At 52.5% G+C, this 17,781-nt stretch overlaps 1 protein-coding gene across 4 annotated transcripts in view; it reads left to right on the top strand.

Annotated features, from left to right (window-relative positions):
* POLE (DNA polymerase epsilon, catalytic subunit) overlaps positions 1 to 16,870 on the top strand; it is a 33,709-nt gene extending 16,839 nt beyond the window's left edge. For 3 of the 4 annotated variants that reach the window (XM_064392753.1, XM_064392755.1, XM_064392756.1), the window contains 25 exons: positions 1,414 to 1,609; positions 3,729 to 3,943; positions 4,199 to 4,301; positions 4,494 to 4,574; positions 4,651 to 4,773; positions 4,861 to 5,079; positions 5,395 to 5,604; positions 6,759 to 6,902; positions 7,237 to 7,377; positions 9,612 to 9,765; positions 9,846 to 9,952; positions 10,965 to 11,141; positions 11,509 to 11,732; positions 11,880 to 12,100; positions 12,695 to 12,899; positions 13,299 to 13,472; positions 13,736 to 13,861; positions 14,338 to 14,470; positions 14,559 to 14,739; positions 14,828 to 14,959; positions 15,056 to 15,249; positions 15,448 to 15,648; positions 15,927 to 16,052; positions 16,178 to 16,267; positions 16,480 to 16,870. In XM_064392753.1, the coding sequence (XP_064248823.1) occupies positions 1,414 to 1,609; positions 3,729 to 3,943; positions 4,199 to 4,301; positions 4,494 to 4,574; positions 4,651 to 4,773; positions 4,861 to 5,079; positions 5,395 to 5,604; positions 6,759 to 6,902; positions 7,237 to 7,377; positions 9,612 to 9,765; positions 9,846 to 9,952; positions 10,965 to 11,141; positions 11,509 to 11,732; positions 11,880 to 12,100; positions 12,695 to 12,899; positions 13,299 to 13,472; positions 13,736 to 13,861; positions 14,338 to 14,470; positions 14,559 to 14,739; positions 14,828 to 14,959; positions 15,056 to 15,249; positions 15,448 to 15,648; positions 15,927 to 16,052; positions 16,178 to 16,267; positions 16,480 to 16,593 (3,991 nt within the window). In that variant the 3' untranslated portion in view covers positions 16,594 to 16,870. The remainder of the gene's footprint in view (positions 1 to 1,413; positions 1,610 to 3,728; positions 3,944 to 4,198; positions 4,302 to 4,493; positions 4,575 to 4,650; positions 4,774 to 4,860; positions 5,080 to 5,394; positions 5,605 to 6,758; positions 6,903 to 7,236; positions 7,378 to 9,611; positions 9,766 to 9,845; positions 9,953 to 10,964; positions 11,142 to 11,508; positions 11,733 to 11,879; positions 12,101 to 12,694; positions 12,900 to 13,298; positions 13,473 to 13,735; positions 13,862 to 14,337; positions 14,471 to 14,558; positions 14,740 to 14,827; positions 14,960 to 15,055; positions 15,250 to 15,447; positions 15,649 to 15,926; positions 16,053 to 16,177; positions 16,268 to 16,479) is intronic. The other variant, XM_064392754.1, reaches the window with a different exon arrangement.
* Positions 16,871 to 17,781: the final 911 nt, after the last annotated feature.

Below are 17,781 nucleotides of genomic sequence, written 5' to 3'. Positions count from 1 at the left end.
ATTTTGAGTGGCAGCCCACAGACCTGCATCTGACTCCAAAACGTGCTGTTGCTGTCCCCAGCACCCTCTGTCCTCACAATTCTGAACATTTTGTGCTTAATCCCTGACAGGACAAGGTTCAGCACACACCATTCCCTGACAGTGCCCCTCTCCAGGCATTCAGACCCTTCTGCAGGAGTCAAAGTGTTGCTCAGCTCTGAGTGGGCTGTGCTTGTACAACTGTCCTCAGGGCCTCTGGATTCCTATAATTTAAGAATCTAAAAAAGGACATTTATTTCCTGGTCACTCTCCAGGCACAACAGTCTGGAGGTGGCTGCAGGCACCATGGTCAGTTGAGGAAGGAAAGGCTGTGCTGTTGGGAATGTGGGTAGATGGGAGAAGGGCTGGCCAAGCAGGTTTGAGTATCCCCTCTTCTAACTAGTCATTCCCACAATAGTGGTTTGGGGTTTTTTTGAGACATACAGATCATTTTCAGGGCTATAAAAGGCAAAACAATGTAAGCAAAAAGGCAAGAGGGAGGAATGTTCCCTTAGGTGTGTCACGGCTGCATCCAGTTTCCTCTCAACCCCTCTGCCAGCATTGGAGTTGCCAGTTTCCTTCTTTCTAAATCTCTTCCTAATATCTTCATTTCTCCACTTGAGCTCTCATCTCCCACCCTTACTTAATTACAACAATTAAGGTCACTCCTCACCCTCAGTGCTGCATCAAAATTTGGCATGCTCAGCACAAGAAAACACGGAGCTGCTGGATTGAATCCAGAGGAGGCCATGGAGATGCTCTAAGGGCTGGAGCCCCTCTGCTCTGGAGCCAGGCTGGGAGAGCTGGGGGTGTTTACATGGGGAAGAGAAAGCTGCAGGGAGACCTAAGAGCCCCTCCCAGGGCCTGAAGGGGCTCTGAAAGAGCTGCAGGGGCACTCTGGACAAGGGCTGAGAGGGACAGGACAAGGGGGAATGGCTTCCCACTGCCAGAGAGCAGGGTTAGCTGAGATATTGGGAAGGAATTCTTGTCTGTGAGGGTGGTGCGACGCTGGCACAGGGTGCCCAGAGAAGCTTTGGGAGCTCTACAGTGTTCCAGTCCAGGTTGGACAGAGCTTGGAATCACCTGGCCTAGTGGAAGTTTTCCCTGGCCATGGCAGGGGCATGAGATTGGATAAAGATCACTTCCCCTGTGATTCAGTTAGTCAGTGTGGATGATCTGGGGCAAGAGCTGAGGTCCTTTTCCAGACCAAGGTAAAATGTTTGCTAGAGAAGCTGTAGATACTTGAGATTATCCAGGTGCTGCTGTGGCTCCTTCAAACGTGTTGGCTGGTGGCACAAAGGCATGGGGAGAAGCACTCTGGTGGGAGGGACACCGGTGGCACCCTGGGGGATGTGTCCCTTGGTGTAGGCCAGGTTTATTCACAGTCTCTCCTAGGTATGCTGTGTTCAATGAGGATGGGTCCCTGGCTGAGCTGAAGGGGTTTGAGGTGAAACGCCGGGGAGAACTGCAGCTGGTGAAGATATTCCAGTCGTCTGTGTTTGAAGCCTTTCTGAAAGGCAGCACCCTGGAGGAGGTCTACGCTTCTGTGGCCAAGGTGGCCGATTACTGGCTGGATGTGCTCTACAGCAAGGTAGGCACAGCTCAGCAAATCTGCACTCCAAGGTGGAGCCTGGGAAGGAGCGTCTGAGCTGGTTGCGCTCTGTGGGAGGGTGGACTTGGCTTGCACAGAGTCAGTGGTCTCTTGTATCACTTTAACACTCAGTCACTTCACAGACAACACTGAGCTGGGTGGGAGTGTGGATCTACTGGAAGGCAGGAAGCCTTGCAGAGGGATCTGGACAGGCTGGATCCATGTGCCAAGCCCAGTGCTGTGAGGTTCAACAAGGTCAAGTGCCAAGTCCTGCACAGGGGTCACAACAACCCCATGGAATGCTCCATGCTGGGGTCAGAGGGTCTGGAAAGGCACCTGACAGGAAAGGATCTGGGGGTGCTGATCAACAGTGACTAAACACATGCCCTGGTAGATAGACAAGAAGGGCAATGGCACCTGGCCTGTACCAGCCATAGTGTGGCAAACAGGACGAGGGCAGTGACCATTCTCCTGTGCTGGACACTGGTGAGGCACCTTGAACCCCTCCTGACAAGAAAGATATTGAGGGGCTGGAGCATGTCCAGAGAATGGAAAAGAGCTGGGGAAGTGGCTGGAGTGCAAGTCTGATGAGGAGCAGTTGTGGGGGCTCAGCCTGGAGAGGAGGAGGTTCAGGGGGGACATTATTACTCTATAACTCCCTGACAAATAGGGCAGAACCACATGGGAGTTGGGCACTTCTCCCAGGGATCAAGGATTAGAGGAAACAGCCTCAAGTTGCAGCAGGGGAGGTTTAGGTTGAGTAATTAAGAACATTTCATCTCCAAAAGGATTGTCCAGCTCTGGCACAGGCTGCCCATGGCAGCAGTGGAGTCCCTATCCCTGGAGGAATGTATAAGCTATGTGGATGTGACACGGGTGCATGGGTTAGTGGTGGCTTTGGTACTGCTGGGAGAATGGTTTGACTTGGTGATATTAGAGGGCTTTTCAACCCAAATGATTCTGTGATTCTATGAGACAATGCAGTGGGAGGGAACAAGAGTCTAACTGGGTCCTTGTCATGACCTGCTGGTCCAGGGGCATGATGTTCATCATAAATTCTCATCAGGTTGAGCAAAGGTCACGTGTCAGGAACTCTTTTCTGTATTATTGTACAGTCGCTGTAACTCCGGCAACCAACCCACTGCATAAACTCAAAAGGTGTTAGTCAACAAGCCGGTTCTTACAATAGACTTCCACAAGACTGGAAGCAAACAAGCCCTTAATTTTGTATGGGACACTTCAATAAACTCTCAACTCCCACCAGAAGCTCCTCAAAATGCACTGGCTCACAAGCCACAATAGGCCCTCCGTATTCAAGGGTACTGGCTAACAAGCTGCAACACACCACCACACAAAGGTGCTGGCACATGAGCCACAATACCACTACTCAAGGGTCCTGGCTAACAAGGCACAACACACCTTTACACAAGCTCCCCACTCCCACAACAGTATGAAGTAGAATGTGATGGCCCTGCTTTGCTCAGGCAAAGCAAGGGAAGAAAACAAAGAATATCACCAGTCCTTAGATCTGTCTTGGTCTTTCTTTGGTCATGCCACATGGATGGTCCAGAGCTGGGGCAAACAATGAGACAAAGAAAGTGGAAGAGAAAGGTCCCCTCTCTTCTTTTTCTTCTCTCTATTTGCTCCCTTTCAGGCATGGCAAGCCCTTCTTCTGGATGTGTGTTGGAAAATGGACTAAGCCTGAGTCTTAAGGTGTAGCAGGGAATTGGCTCAGAACAGCACTGGCACACCTCTGTGGTACCCTTTCCTCCAATTACACCTTTCCTGTAGCAATACTCAGAGTGTCTGAGACAAAACATGTTTAGTTCTGGTCCTCTACAGTCTTTTGTTTTGTGATGCTGTTTTACAGCAAATTCATGTAACTTTGCATGCATAACACAAAGCTGTGCTGCCACAGCCCAGCTGTGGCACAAACTGATGCCAGCCTGAAATCCACACACCCTCTTTTCTATAGATCCCACTGGCAGCTGCACCAGGAAGCAATTCCCAGGCTCCCTGTAAAAAGACCCGTCAGCTGTGTGTGGTGTTCCCTCCTCCTAACAGCAGCAAAGTTTGATCATTAGTTCTTGCTAACTTTGGGCTTTTTCTTGGCCTTCAGGCTGCCAACATGCCTGATTCAGAGCTGTTTGAGCTCATCTCAGAGAACCGGTCCATGTCACGCAAGCTGGAGGACTACGGGGAACAGAAGTCCACCTCCATCAGCACTGCCAAGCGCCTGGCAGAGTTTTTGGGGGACCAGATGGTGAAGGATGCAGGGCTGAGCTGTCGCTTCATCATTTCCAAGAAACCAGAAGGGTCTCCTGTCACCGAGAGGTAACCCTACCTGGAGGGGGCCAGGGCTTCTGGCAGTGTGGGAGAAACCAAGAGGGGCTGGGCAGGCAGCAGGAAGGGAGAGCTGGAATATACGGCAAGGTGATCACCTGAATCTGGCACAGGCCGTGAGCAGGGCAATGGGTAACACTGTACAACCCAGTGGCCTCTCAGGAGTTTAGGAGAAGCCTGGAGGATCTCCACAGGCTGGAAGAGTAGATTGTGGGTGGCTGGGACATTGATTCCTGCATTCCCCAGGGCCATCCCCCTTGCCATCTTCCAAGCCGAGCCCAGTGTGCGCAAACACTACCTCCGGAAATGGCTGAAGAGCCCCTCGCTGCAGGACTTCAACATCCGTGCGGTGAGTGAGGCAATCCCTGCAGATGACACCGCATCTGGGACAGGGCTCATCCTTTTGGAGACACAACCTGGGCAGTGCCTTCCTGTGCTCACAAAGCAGGGGGCTGGGCTGAGGGTGCTACTGGGATGTTTGATCCTGTGTCTGGGGGCCCTTCTGCTTGGCTTTCTTTACCAAGCTCTGCCCTCTTCCCAGATCCTGGACTGGGACTACTACATCGAGAGACTGGGCAGCACCATCCAGAAAATCATCACCATTCCTGCAGCCCTGCAGCAGGTACGGAGCAGTAAGGGGGTGGACAGGAGGAAGGATTTGTGCAGGGGACTCGGTGTGATTTGGAGCTGCTCTGCAGGTAAAGAACCCAGTGCCACGAGTCCGACACCCAGACTGGCTTCACAAGAAACTCCTGGAGAAGAATGATGTGTACAAACAGAAAAAAATTAATGAGCTTTTTGTTTCAGAAGGCAAGAAACAGGTAAAGAGGGGGAGGGGAAGGTGCTGGCAGTTCCAGTAGGGCTTTTCTCTTGCAGCCCCCATCCTCCTGCTCTCCTTGCTCTCTCAGATTTTTGCCAGCCGACCTGTCGAGGGGACACACAGCTCACAGGTCAGTGATATAGAGGACTTTGGGACTGTCAAGATCCCTCTGCCACTGGTTCCAATTGCAAATAAGCGGAAGCGTATCCCTGCAGCAGAGGAAAGCCAAGAGCTGTCCCAGGACCTGGAGCTGTCCCAGTCCTGGCGAGAGATCCTGGGCCCACCTCCATCCCTTGGCACCACCAAGGTAGGTGAAGCAGATTGTGCAGGGGATGCCCCAGGACTGTACTCATCCATCCAAGCAGCTTGGTTGCTTTCAGGAGCAAGTTGTGGGTTTCATAGCTGCATTCTGTGAACCCACGCTCTGCACACACATGGCTCTGGGATACAAGGAGAAATACAACGAGGAGACAGAAAAGCAATCACTGATAGAGAAAAGGGGTTGGTGGCTTCACAGCTGGGGCAGGAACATGATGTGAGGTTGGAGGGCTAGTCTGTATGGTGTGATGTTGTGGGGCTGGGACGCTTTTGCTGATTTCTTGCTTACGGTCACCCCACTCAGGAGGAGCGTCTGGTCTGGCTGCGTTTCCACCAGAAGAAGTGGGAGCTGCAGGCTCGGCAGCGGCAGGAGCGGAGGAAGAGGCGGCGGCTGGAGGATGGTGGGGTGCTGGCAGGTGGAGGATTGGTCCGCGATGCCCTCTCCAAAGGGCTGAGCAGTTACCTGCGCCGAACAGCGCGCAGCATCCTGGACTTGCCCTGGCAGGTCGTGCAGGTACTGGGCAGGGGACCTGCCACAGAGCAGCCTGGGGCACAAGCCTCACATTTACACTCTGTGGTCATACGGTGAAGTTCAGGAATCCTGACCTACCCCATGTAAATGTTAGCGCTAGGGAGCCCAGAAGGGGCTGCAGAGCCTCAGACTCACACACATTTGGATGGAAACAGGTGCCTACAGAGTCATTCTTGGTGACTCTCAGATGCGTGGGTACATCTGCTGGTGGGGCAACTCTAGTTCAGCCTGTGGGCAGCACTGTGCAGTCACAGAACAGCAAAAACATCAGCTGAGGCCGGGGCAGCTTTCATGTCCCTCTGATCCTACATCCTGCTCAGTCAGGGCCACCCAGAGCTGGGTCCCAGGACCACGTCCTGGAATATTTCCAAGGCTGGAGAGTGCCACTTTGATCCATAGGCAACCTGGACCAGGTTCACCTTTGTAGGGAAGAAGTTTCATGACACAGCAGAGGAACTCTCCTGCATTCTGCTTTGTGCCCATGATGTCTGGTCCTGCCACTGGGGACCACTGGGAAGAGTCAGGTTCTGTCCTCTTCTCTCTGCATTTCCCATATATATGTAGATGAGATCCCTCTGAGCTTTTTCTGGTCTAAGATGAACAGTCCCAGTTTTGCCAGTCTTCCCTGATATGAAAGATGCTCCAATCCCTTCTTCGTCCTTGTGGCCCTTCACTCAATTCTTTATGTCCATGTCCTGTGTTAAGGAGCCCAGCATTGGACACTGGATTCCAATAGTGCCTAGAAGCAGACAATGTACAAATGAACAGGTGGGGTGGTGTCATCCAGGTGTTTTTACAAACCTTTGTTATGTGTGGCCACTAAGCCCAGCCCCTGTCACCCACTTCATCCTCCAGAAAGGGATCAGAGCTGCAGGTCCAGGACTCCAGAGTGACTTGGATGACATTCCCTGGAGCTGGTTGGCCAGCCTGAGACAGAGTTTTCTTCATGGTGCCCTGGGACAGTAGCAGGACAGAGTGACTCCAGAGCTGAAAGTGATGACTCTCTAAGCCCCCCACTTTGGTTTTAGCCACCAACTAACCATAGAGATCCCCAGAGTGCTCTGCAGTGTAGATGTAAGCACTGATGGCATGTTGGATCTCCTGCTAACACTGACCTTGTGCCCCATGTGCTGCAGATTGCTGAGACCAGCCAGCCTGGGCTGTTCCGGCTGTGGGCAGTGATAGGGAGCGACCTGCACTGCATCAAGCTGAGCATCCCCCGTGTCTTCTATGTCAACCAGCGTGTCCCAAAGCCTGAGGAGGGAACAGCCTACAGGAAGGTGAGGACCTGCCCCTTCTGGAAGGGGAAACGGTTGCTTGCGCTGAAGTAAGGCACTTCACCTCCCCTGTAAGCAGGAGTTACAAGCATCTGCCACACAACACCTCATTTTCCTACCCCATGGATATCCCTCATCCAGGCCCTAGTCCCTCTGCTAATCCCAGCCTGCCTGGAAATCAAGTTTTCTGTTACAGAACTTTGTAACATGCAGGAGCATAACCCACTGGTTTCCTTAGGAGAAAGCACCAGGAGCTGGCCTGGCTCAGAGCCTGGCTCCTGGCAGTGGTGCCATGAGGTGGGATGTGTCCCAATTGTTCTGTCCCTTACCTTGGCAGGTAAACAGGATCCTGCCCCGCTCAAACTTAGTTTATAACTTGTACGAATACTCTGTTCCTGAAGACATGTACCAAGAGCACATCAATGAAATTAATGCAGACCTCTCTGCTCCGGACATCGAGGGAGTGTATGAGACACAGGTAACTCCTTCAGGTGTTCGTCTTTCGGGGTTGCTGAGCAGTAGCAGACTTATTAGTCTGAGTTCCAATGGTGAGACACCAAAAATTCAAAACCCTGGACATTGTCCAGGAAACTGGGAATTATGCTGATATGAACAGAAGTGCTGAGTATTAGCACATGGGTTACAATATGTTGAGAAAGGGACTTCAAGTAATTTTATTTGGAGTTAGGAAACTTTGGGGAAAGAAATTGAGAGTTTCCTCTAAACAAATCCTGAGCCAGCCTGCTGGTATTGTAACCAGGAAAGAGAAGGGGCATTTGGAGTAAAGCTGGGGAAAAATCCAACATATGTGGAGTGATACATAGGTCTGAGTGTCATGTCTTCTAAAACAAGGTTGTAAAAGCTTTAGATAAAAGAACAGCATATAACTTGAAAGTTCGGGAAGAGAAAAACAACCTAAATGAAATCTGTAGAAAGCAATGAGGCTAAAATTAAATTTGCCAATGATGAAAATGAAGGTGGGGACCTGGGATGCTTGCTTCCAGTGGGGGTACTGGTTTGTCCAGCAGATCAAAACCTGATGACAGGAAATTAACTAAGAGGATATTGTAGTGAAAAGATCTGGCCTGTATGGAAATGGCAAAATAGACCACGCCATTGTAAGATGGAGTTAAAGAAAGCATAAAGGCAGGTGAATTTGATACTGAAAAGCACTGTAGGATTATTATGGATGAAAAGTCCTGAGTAGGACAGGCTTTGCTGTGAGCAGAGGTGCCACTGGCTATGAAATGCTTTCTGAGGTGCAGGAGGCTGCAAGGGCAAAAAGATCATCACAGAGTTGGGAGACTTGCTACTAGTTACTGGTATAACCTGTGAAGCATTCCAGTGGGACATAGTTAAAACTTTTCTATTCACCTTAAATTTCTGCTTTTGAAAAATTTGAAGAAAGGTCTCTCAAGGCAAGGCACAACTCTTAATAATTATGTGGAGGCTGTGAAATCCTGTGGTGATGTAAAAGGTTGGACCATGTATGCCATCAGCAATTGAAAATGGACCCCACCAAACCCTACTGAGGTTAACTAAGCAGCACCCAAAACATACTTCAGATTACTTATCTGAAGTGACTGGCATGTACCCAAATGCTTTGTATCTATAGACCTTCCTCTAGAAAAACCTGACTCTTCTCCACTGTAGTAGTGTTTGATAAGTGGGAAGAGGAAACACCAAGAAGAGGAAATTAAAATGAGAAGTGGAAATAAAACAAAGGGCATGGAGACATTTAAAGGTATGAAGGGATTTAGATAGTCATGGGGTAGCAGCATCTGTCATCTGAGGGGAGGTTGAGTGAGTTGGACTGTGCAGCCCAGAATAGGCTCAGGGGCCCTGCTCGATGAGAAGAGTGGAGAAGAGGCTCTGCTCTGGTGCTCAGGAAAGAATGGGCAACAGTGGACACAACTTAAAACATGTAAATTCTGTGTAAATGTCAGAAAAAAACTTCTGCAAATATCGTTGAGTGGGTTGCCCATGGGGTTGTGGAGTTTCCATCCACAGAGACGTAGTTAACCCAGCTGGACACTGACCAGGGCAAGGAAAGATCTGTCTTGATCTTTAAACATCTGCAGTGCAGTTCTGATCATTATCCCAAAAATGCAGCAGGAGTAACAGAGGGATGCAAGGGAGGGAACAGTTTGCCCTTGGGGATGGAACTTACATGGGAATGCTTCATCTTGCTGAAGAGATGTGAGGGGGCCTCTACAACTAAAACGAGCACAAGGGAAGAGCAGTCAGGCAACAAATGTTTATTGCTTCTCACTAGTTTGGGGCCAAGTTCTTCAGCAAGCCATTCAAGATTCTCCTGCAGCAGTGGACTTGTCAGCTACAGGGTTAGTAAAACAGGATGGATCTGTGATGAATCTCCCACCATACCAATTATCTGGAGGTTCAAATGGAGCCCCTGCCTCAGAGTGGTTTGTCAAAGAGACAAACCACAAGTTGCAGAGCAGCAAGATTGCCCAAATATTGCTCCACATGTCCTCCAAAGTACCTTGATGGTAGGATCTGGGCGTAGATAGGAAGATGTGGATTTTGAGATACCTATTCTATACCTTTAGCAAGGCTGATAATACCAAACTCAAGCCAAGGCACCTCAGGTATGTGCTACCTGTGGGTTTTAGTCTGGGTTATTCTAGGTCTGCAACCCCCAGGAACAGCTTAGTAACAGTTGTTCCATCACATCTCTCCCCATCACTCCAGGTGCCACTGCTCTTCCGTGCCCTGATCCACTTGGGCTGTGTGTGCATGGTCAGCAGGCAGCTTGTCCGGCACCTGGCAGGGCGAGAGGCTGAAACCTTCAACATCGAGCACCTGGAGATGCGCTCACTGGCTCAGTTCACTTACCTGGAGCCTGGTGAGACATCCTGGGAAAGGGGCTCCTGGGACACCTGGCGCCCGTGGGCACCACTGATGCTCTGTGCTCTGTGTCCCCAGGAAGCATTCGCCACATCTACCTGTACCACAGCTCCCAGGGCAGCAAGGCAGTCCTGGGCCTCTTCATCCCATCACAGCGCAAGGCTGCCGTCTTTGTGCTGGACAAGGTAAGGGGGGCTGTGGAGAATGGAAAATTGGGGGTGCTGATGGCTGGACATGCTCTGGCCATGTGCCCTGACAGCCCAGAAAGCCCCCATGTCCTGGACTGATCCCCACAGCATGGGCACAGGGAAGGGAGAGATTCTGCCACTCTGCCTTGCTCAGGTGAGACCCCACATGCAGAGCTGCCTCCAGCCTGGGGTTTGCAACATAGGAAGGATGCGGAGCTGCTGAAGCAAGTTCAGAAGAGGCCACAGAGATGCTCTGATGAAGGCTGGGAGCGCTTCTGCTTTGTAGACAGGTTGGGAGAGCTGGAGGTGTTCAACCAGGAGAAGAGAAGGCTCTGGGGATACCTTAGAGCCCCTTTCAGAGTGGAAAGGAACTTTGGAAAAGGGATGGAGTGACAATAAGGGGGAATGTCTTCTCACTATCAGAGAGAAGGTTAGGTAGAATATTGAGAAGAAATTGTTCCCTGTGAGGGTGGTTAGGCCCTGGCACAGATTTGCCAGCAAAGCTCTGGCTGCCCTAGCCCCGGAAGTGTTCTAGGCCAGGTTGGATGGGGCCTGGAGCAACCTGGTCTAGTTGACTTCAGGTTGCACCAGGGAAGGTTTAGGATTAATATTAGGAAAAACTTCACCAAAAGGGTTGTCAAGCCCTGGCAGAGCTGCCCAGGACAGTGGTGGAGTCACCATACCTGGAGGGATTTAAAAGATGTGAGGATGTGGCACTTGGAGACGTGGTTTAGTGGTGGTCTTGGCAGTGTTGGGTGAACAGCTGGACTTGATCATAAAGGTATTTCCAACCTAAATGATTCTGGGATTATGTATTGTCCCTGTCCATGGCAGGGGGCTGGACTAGACAACCTTTAGAAGTCCCTTCTACCCCCAAACCTTGTAGGGCCAGGCAACAGGAGGTTTCTCCATACATCACACATCCCTGCCATGTTTTGGCAGGACCCCTAGCACTGCACATCCCAGGGTCGCTCTCACCCTGCTCTGACCTGGTCCCTCTTCCACCCAGGTACGCAGCAACCAGATGCCAAACCTCACCACCTTGTTCTCGGTGGAGCGCACAGCTCTGCTGGAAAAGGTGGGCAAGGAGCTGTTGCCCCCAGACAAACACACCTTCGAGGTGCGTGCTGAAACCGACCCTAAGGCCATCTACAGAGGTGTCCAGCGGCTGCTCTTGGGCTACAAGGTGCGATGAAGGTGTGGGGAAGGTTTCAGTGGGACCGTTTAGACTAAGGGAAGGATGCTGTGGAAGGCACTGGTACTCCAGTACCAAGAACACCTGCATGTAACTGCTGGACCTAAGGTCATGAAGTGGGTGCTTGTTTTGCTTGTGGAGGGCTTATCTGGGGCAGTGCCAGCAGCAAGGCCACCTCAGGATCTCGCTCAGACCCTGCACTGAGCTGGAGAGCTGGTGGTGGTGAAGGTGGGTGCATGCTTCAGGAATGCTGGGGTGTGCTGTCCCAGGACCTGCTGTGGGGATGGGGCACCTGACACCACCAGCTTCCTGTTGAGCAGGTGAGAGGTGCACCAGGACATGTCTCTTCTTGGTGTAGGATGAGCGCCGGGGCCCCACGTTGGTGGCTGTGCAGTCCAACTGGGGCCTGAAACAGCTGGCGAGTGGGATCCCCATCATTGAGGAGTTCCCCTTGGTCCCCATCCGGCTGGTAGATGACATCAGCTACTCGGTCCTGGACTGGCAGCGCCATGCTGCCCGCCGCATGATTCGCCACTACCTCAACCTGGACACCTGCCTTTCCCAGGCTTTTGAGATGAGCAGGTACCCAGGGTGGCCATGTTCCCCTGAGGCTGCCATGCCCTCAGTAGGACCACAGGAGCTGCCTCACCCCTTGAGGGGATAGTTAGGGTCCCTGTTTTCCCTGCAGCCATGCTCATGCCAATGACCACTGATGTCTCCATGCCTCAGGTACTACCACATCCCCATTGGAAACCTCCCTGATGACATCTCCACCTTCGGCTCCGACCTGTTCTTCTCACGCCACCTTCGTCGTCACAACCACCTGCTGTGGCTGTCCCCCACGGCCCGCCCCGACCTGGGGGGGAAGGAGGCTGATGACAACCGCCTGGTAATGGAGTTTGATGAGAGAGCCTCAGTTGAGATCAACAACCCTGGCTGCTACTCCACAGGTGAAGAGGGAGGAAGGGTGGTAGCACTGAATGGGGCAGAGCTGGATCCTGCTCTGCGAGTCCTGCAGAGGGTGTGGACACAGTCCCCAAAGAGTCTCTATAGTGACAGTTGTAACCAGTAGTTTTTGGGTTTCAGCATCTGTATGGGTAAGGAGGATGCTAGGAGCATGTCCTGGAGCAGGAAAGGCTCACCTGAAACATGTGCAGGCATCAAAATGGGGATTCTTTACCAATGACAGCAGCACTTGGCAGACCACCTGCAATGTTGTCAGCCCAGGGACAGCTCACTTGGTCATCACTGGCGATGCTGGGACAGGTCTCTCTTAGGCAGCTTGAGTGTAATGAGTTCTTCTGAGGTCCACTGTTGCAGCTGCCAGGAAAACTGAAGAAGGTCAGTAGGTCCGAGTCTTGTTGAAAGTCAAGGCTCAATCAACACCTATGAAGGTCCAGTCATGCCTATGAAAGCATCTGCCCTCTGAGTGCAGTAGCACCTATAGATCACCCTGTACCTGTGAAAAGCACTTCTGGCAGCAGCAGGGAGCGTGTTCCTGGTCCTTTCCCTGCCTCTCTGCTGACAGTTGTGTCTGCTCTTAGTGTGTCTGGAGCTGGACATCCAGAGCCTGGCTGTGAACACCGTGTTGCAGTCCCACCACGTGAATGACATGGAAGGAGGCTCCAGCATGAGCATTAGCTTCGATGTGATTCAGCAGGCATCCCTGGAGGACATGGTCACGGGGAACCAAGCTGCCAACATCCCAGCCAGCTATGATGAGACTGCCCTCTGCTCCAACACTTTCAGGTGTGGCTTTGAGAAACAGCAGGAGGTAGAGCAGGTGGTCTCCATCCTGGCAGGTACCCTCAGGGTCCTACTTCACACCCTCCTGGCTTTAGCCTTTCCCCAGCAGTAGGGCTTGTAGGGTGGTCTAAGTATAAATCCAGGCCTCAAGTGCATTGCAGGCATCTTCTCCAACACACTGGAAGATCCTTAGAGCTGCCTCAGCTAGCAGATGTGTGGGGATGTTGCTTTTCCTTTGTTCATGCTCCACCAGGTTATAGAGGCACATACTATGTGCTGAGGGCTGAAGAAAGGAGTTCCTGTTCTAAATCCTCTAGTGTGTCTGTAAATCTGTCCCTGTCAGGAAGGGAGAAGGTGTTGCTGGTTGCTGGTGGGGTGATGCCAGTCTCTGCTCGTTGGCAGGATTTTGAAGAGCATGGTGGTGAGCTGGGTGAAGGAGATTACACAGTACCACAACGTCTATGCAGACAACCAGGTCATTCACTTTTACCGCTGGCTCCGCTCTCCTTCCTCCCTGCTTTATGACCCAGCACTGCACCGCATGCTCCACAACATGATGAAGAAACTTTTCCTGCAGTAAGTGAGGTCTTAAGTGTGCCAGTCTGGTGGATGGGGAATGGAAAGGGGAGATGTTAGTGACCAGGATGCTGGCACCCACAGTGATCCTCCAGAAAGGTGGGCAGTAGGATGGACCTTTCATCCTATTTGGGTGACTTCCCTTGCCCAGTGTTGCTACATGTTGGCTCTAGGCTGAGGAATCAACACATGCTCTTTGGGTCACATCTGCCCTTCGTGCATTGCTTTCCCACCCACTGATCTCACCCCGTGCCCTGCTGCAGGCTGGTGGCTGAGTTCAAGCGCCTGGGTTCCTCTGTGGTCTACGCCAACTTCAACCGCATCATCCTGTGCACCAAGAAGCGGCACATTGAGGATGCCATCAGCTACATGGAGTACATCATCAACAGGTGAGGTGCACCTGGAGGTGGGGCTCAAGACCAGGGAGAAGGATGCTGATTTTTTGCCTTCTAATGCATCTCAAAACTGAATTTATTACTTTTTTGGCAAAGCTACTGAAGGGACAAGGCTTCCCAGTTCTCTTGCTGTCATGCCTGGAGTAGTGATCTGTCCCTAGCTGCCCTCTGTGGGCAGCACTCCAGGTATACTCGTAGGATTCAATCCTGAAGACCTCCAGGAGAGCCTGAAATGCTCAGCAAGTTGTCCCCTGGCTGGCTGTCTGCATCCTAGCTGTGGTATAGGCACCTTGACACAAGAACAGAGAGCCAAGTGTCCTTGGGCATGACTTCCTCTGGGAAAACTAGCAGGGGTACAGTGGGAAAGTGGACACCCCTCTCTCCTGGCCAGCACCACCTCCCCACAGTGTCCCATGGAGAAGCTGATGATGATGCTGACACAAGAACTTACTGCAGTTTCCTCCTTCCAGCATCCACTCCAAGGAGATCTTCCACTCTCTGACAATCTCGTTCTCCCGGTGCTGGGAGTTCCTGCTCTGGATGGACCCAGCAAATTATGGAGGTATCAAGGGAAAAGTGGATTCTCGCATCCACTATGGGGAGGTAAGAGATGGGAAGCACCCTGTTCCTTGGGAACAGAGTAGGGAGGTGTTGGCTGGGCATGAGGGACTGCTATGCGTGGGACCCCCAGAAGGATACCAGCAAGACGTTGGAGGAGGAGAGTGAGGAGGAAGAGGAGGAGGTGGCAAGGGAAGAAGAGGAGGAGAAAGGGGAACCAGATGTGGAGGAGCTGCTGGAGAACAACTGGAACATCGTGCAGTTCCTGCCCCAGGCCGGCTCCTGTCAGAGCTACTTCTTGATGATCATATCAGGTGAGCAGTATGGTGAGATGCTGAGGTCATTGTGCCCCTCCAGAGCCAATTCTGGGTAGGTGCTGGAGCCTTGACTATGTCTTTCCAGCCTACATCGTGGCTGTGTACCACAGCATGAAGGAGGAACTGCGGCGTAACACCCCTGGGAGCACCCCCATCAAGAGGAGGAGCATCAGCCAGGTGTCCCAGGAGGCTCTGGGGGAGCTGAGGGCCATGCCTGGTGAGTGCCAAGCCCCAGGGCAGCCCTGATGCAGGCAGAGAGCCATCCACCTTGCTTGCCCAATCAGTTCAAACACTCTCTGCTTTACCCCTCTAGGCATGATCACCTTTTCACAAGATTATGTGGCCAATGAGCTCACCCAGAGCTTCTTCACCATCACCCAGAAGATCCAGAAGAAGATGGCTGGTTCTCAGAATGCCACAGAGCCCTCAGACATGTTCCCAGTCCTGCCTGGCTCCTACTTGCCACTCAACAACCCAGCTCTGGAGTTCATCAAATATGTCTGCAAGGTCAGTGGGGGTCAGCCAGGCCCCTTGGCTGAAGGATTGGGGTCTGAACTGAAATTCTGATCCTTGTCCATTGCTGCAGCTTTTCCCAGGTTGGAGCTTCAGTTTACTGGGCCCTGAATCTATATGAGGGTCACAAGGATCTGAGCTGTCCTGAGAACAGTTTCTGCTGCTAGGCTCAGCTGGCTTTTATCCTTGCAGGTCCTCTCCCTGGATGCCAACATAACCAACCAGGTGAACAAACTACGCCGGGACCTGCTGCGCCTCATCGAGGTGGGCGAGTTCTCAGAAGCAGCCCAGTTTCGGGACCCTTGCCGCTCCTATGTGCTTCCTGAAGTCATCTGCAGGAACTGCAACTTCTGCAGGGACTTGGACCTGTGCAAGGACCCTGCCCTTTCCCAGGTGCAGCCTCTCTCCTAAGGACAATAGAGGTCCCAGTACAGCAATGCTGGAGGCCAGCTGATCATTTTAACCACTTTATCTCCCCTTTGTTTTGCAGCTCAGCCTGCTGTCTATGATCATCCTCACCTAAAGCACATTTTCTGTTTATCTTTTCTTTCTGTATGTGATGGATCTGAGTATGCTTGGGCTTTGGCTTATGTTCTGTCCTCTCCAGAAACAAGTTCCACCATCCCAGTGCATGGGACTTGGAGTACTTAAGTCCCTCTCTTTGCTCCTAGGACAGATTGGTGCTGCCTGGCTGGCTCTGCCCCAGCTGCCATGTGCAGTACGATACTGATGTCATTGAGATGGCACTGGTGGAAGCTCTGCAGAAGAAGCTGATGGCCTTTGTGCTGCAGGACCTGGTAAGCACAGGAATCCCCCGCTCTGCCCATTTCCCTGGTTGTCTGTGCCTGGACACATTCACTTTGCCACTGGCAGAGGGGCTTGGCCTCATCTCTTGACCCACCTCAATCTCCTTGGCCTCCAGGTGTGCAAAAAGTGTCATGGTGTGAAGGAGACGCACATGCCTGTGTACTGCAGCTGTGCTGGAGACTTCGCCCTCACCATCTCCTCCCAGGTACTTCAACACCTGCCCAGCCCAGCCCCAGCCCAGAATCTCAGTGAGGGGCCCTAAGGTGCCCTGTGACTCCTCTGCCTCTGCTCTAACTGCACATCCCCTGGCACTTGCTGAGCTGCTGTCTGGCCAGCCCTGCCCAGCCACTCCATCAGAGCCCCGAGCTCCTCAGGATGTTGGGTAGCCTCCTTCCCTCCCTGTTCTTCTCTCCCCAGGTCTTCATGGACCATGTCAGTGTCTTCCAGAACATTGCCCGGCACTATGGCATGGCCTACCTGCTGGAAACCATTGAGTGGCTGCTGCACACCAACCTCCAGCTCCAGCAATGAGGGCTGGGCTTCTCTTCCTGCCTACTCCATTCTCTCACATCCATGGAGAGTGGTACTGGACCCCCTTGGCCATGGGCCAGACCACAGAGACACTGCACACCCCTCCTGCAGTGAGAGAAGAGGGGGAGAGCCATGCTTGGGACTGGATTGTCTTTGCCCCCAGCTGCCTGGTGGGGGACTTGGGAGTTTCCAGTGGCTGGAACTGGGTTCTGCAGGTCCGTGCTGGCTCCAGGTGTAGTTTTAATTTTCAGTTTCTGTAAATAAATGGGTGGTAGAAGGCAGGTATCATTTTTAGGGAGGGAGGAATCAGAGGCTGTGGGTGCCACCCATGACCTAAGGCATACTGGTGACTGTGGTACCACTGGCTTCACCCCATCCTCAGCCCAGCCCTTGCCACCATGAGCCAGGCAGTGCCCACAGGTGCTGCCCACACCTGCCAGCAGGTCCTGCCTGTGGGCAGCTGGCTACAGTGGAGTGGGCATGCTTGGCCCCAGCACTTGTCAGCTCTCATTAAGGTATTAGTGGGTCTGTCTGCTGATGTGGGGGGCCTGAGACCCTATACACATCCCTGCAGGACCAGCAGCCCATGGCTGGAGGCTGTACATCCCCACCATGGCAGTGCAGGGCTGGAGGATGGGGACACAGCTAACAGCTCCGATGTCCATGTCCCTCCATTTCACTGCTGTGAGTAGCCCTAGGCAAGGTTTATTGACAGCCTGGGGCTGGCAGTGGTTGGCAGGTGGGGTGTAAGACACGTCCCACTTTTCCATGTGTGCTGCTCCTCATGGAGGCAGCAGGTCCCTCAGAACTGGGGACTACTGATGATTTCAGGCAGAGCATGCATTATCCACCCTGCCTCCGTGAGCTTTCCTGCTCTGGTGGTACCTGCAGTGCCATGGCATGGCGTGAGACTGGAGCAAGCTCAGAGTCATGTCCCCCCACTGAGGAATCGTCTAAGGAGGAGACCAATGGTCAGTGTGATGGTGGGACAGGGCTATCATCTGTAGTTGTAGTTAGAGAAGCCAAAGTCCTTTCAGGGTGGAGACAGTGAGAGGAAGAGCCTGGCCTGCACTGGGTGGTCAGACAGGTCCAGTTTGTACTTATGGTGATGATCACACTGGCCCCACACAGCAGCAGGAACCATTAACCCTCACATGGCATGGGCACAGCATCCCGAAGGTCATGAGC

The sequence above is a fragment of the Passer domesticus genome, chromosome 17 (genome assembly GCF_036417665.1).
Source record: "Passer domesticus isolate bPasDom1 chromosome 17, bPasDom1.hap1, whole genome shotgun sequence".
Lineage (NCBI taxonomy): Eukaryota > Metazoa > Chordata > Aves > Passeriformes > Passeridae > Passer > Passer domesticus.
The sequence above is the reverse complement of the archived record's forward strand: the minus strand, read 5'-3'. Positions and strand labels throughout refer to the sequence as shown.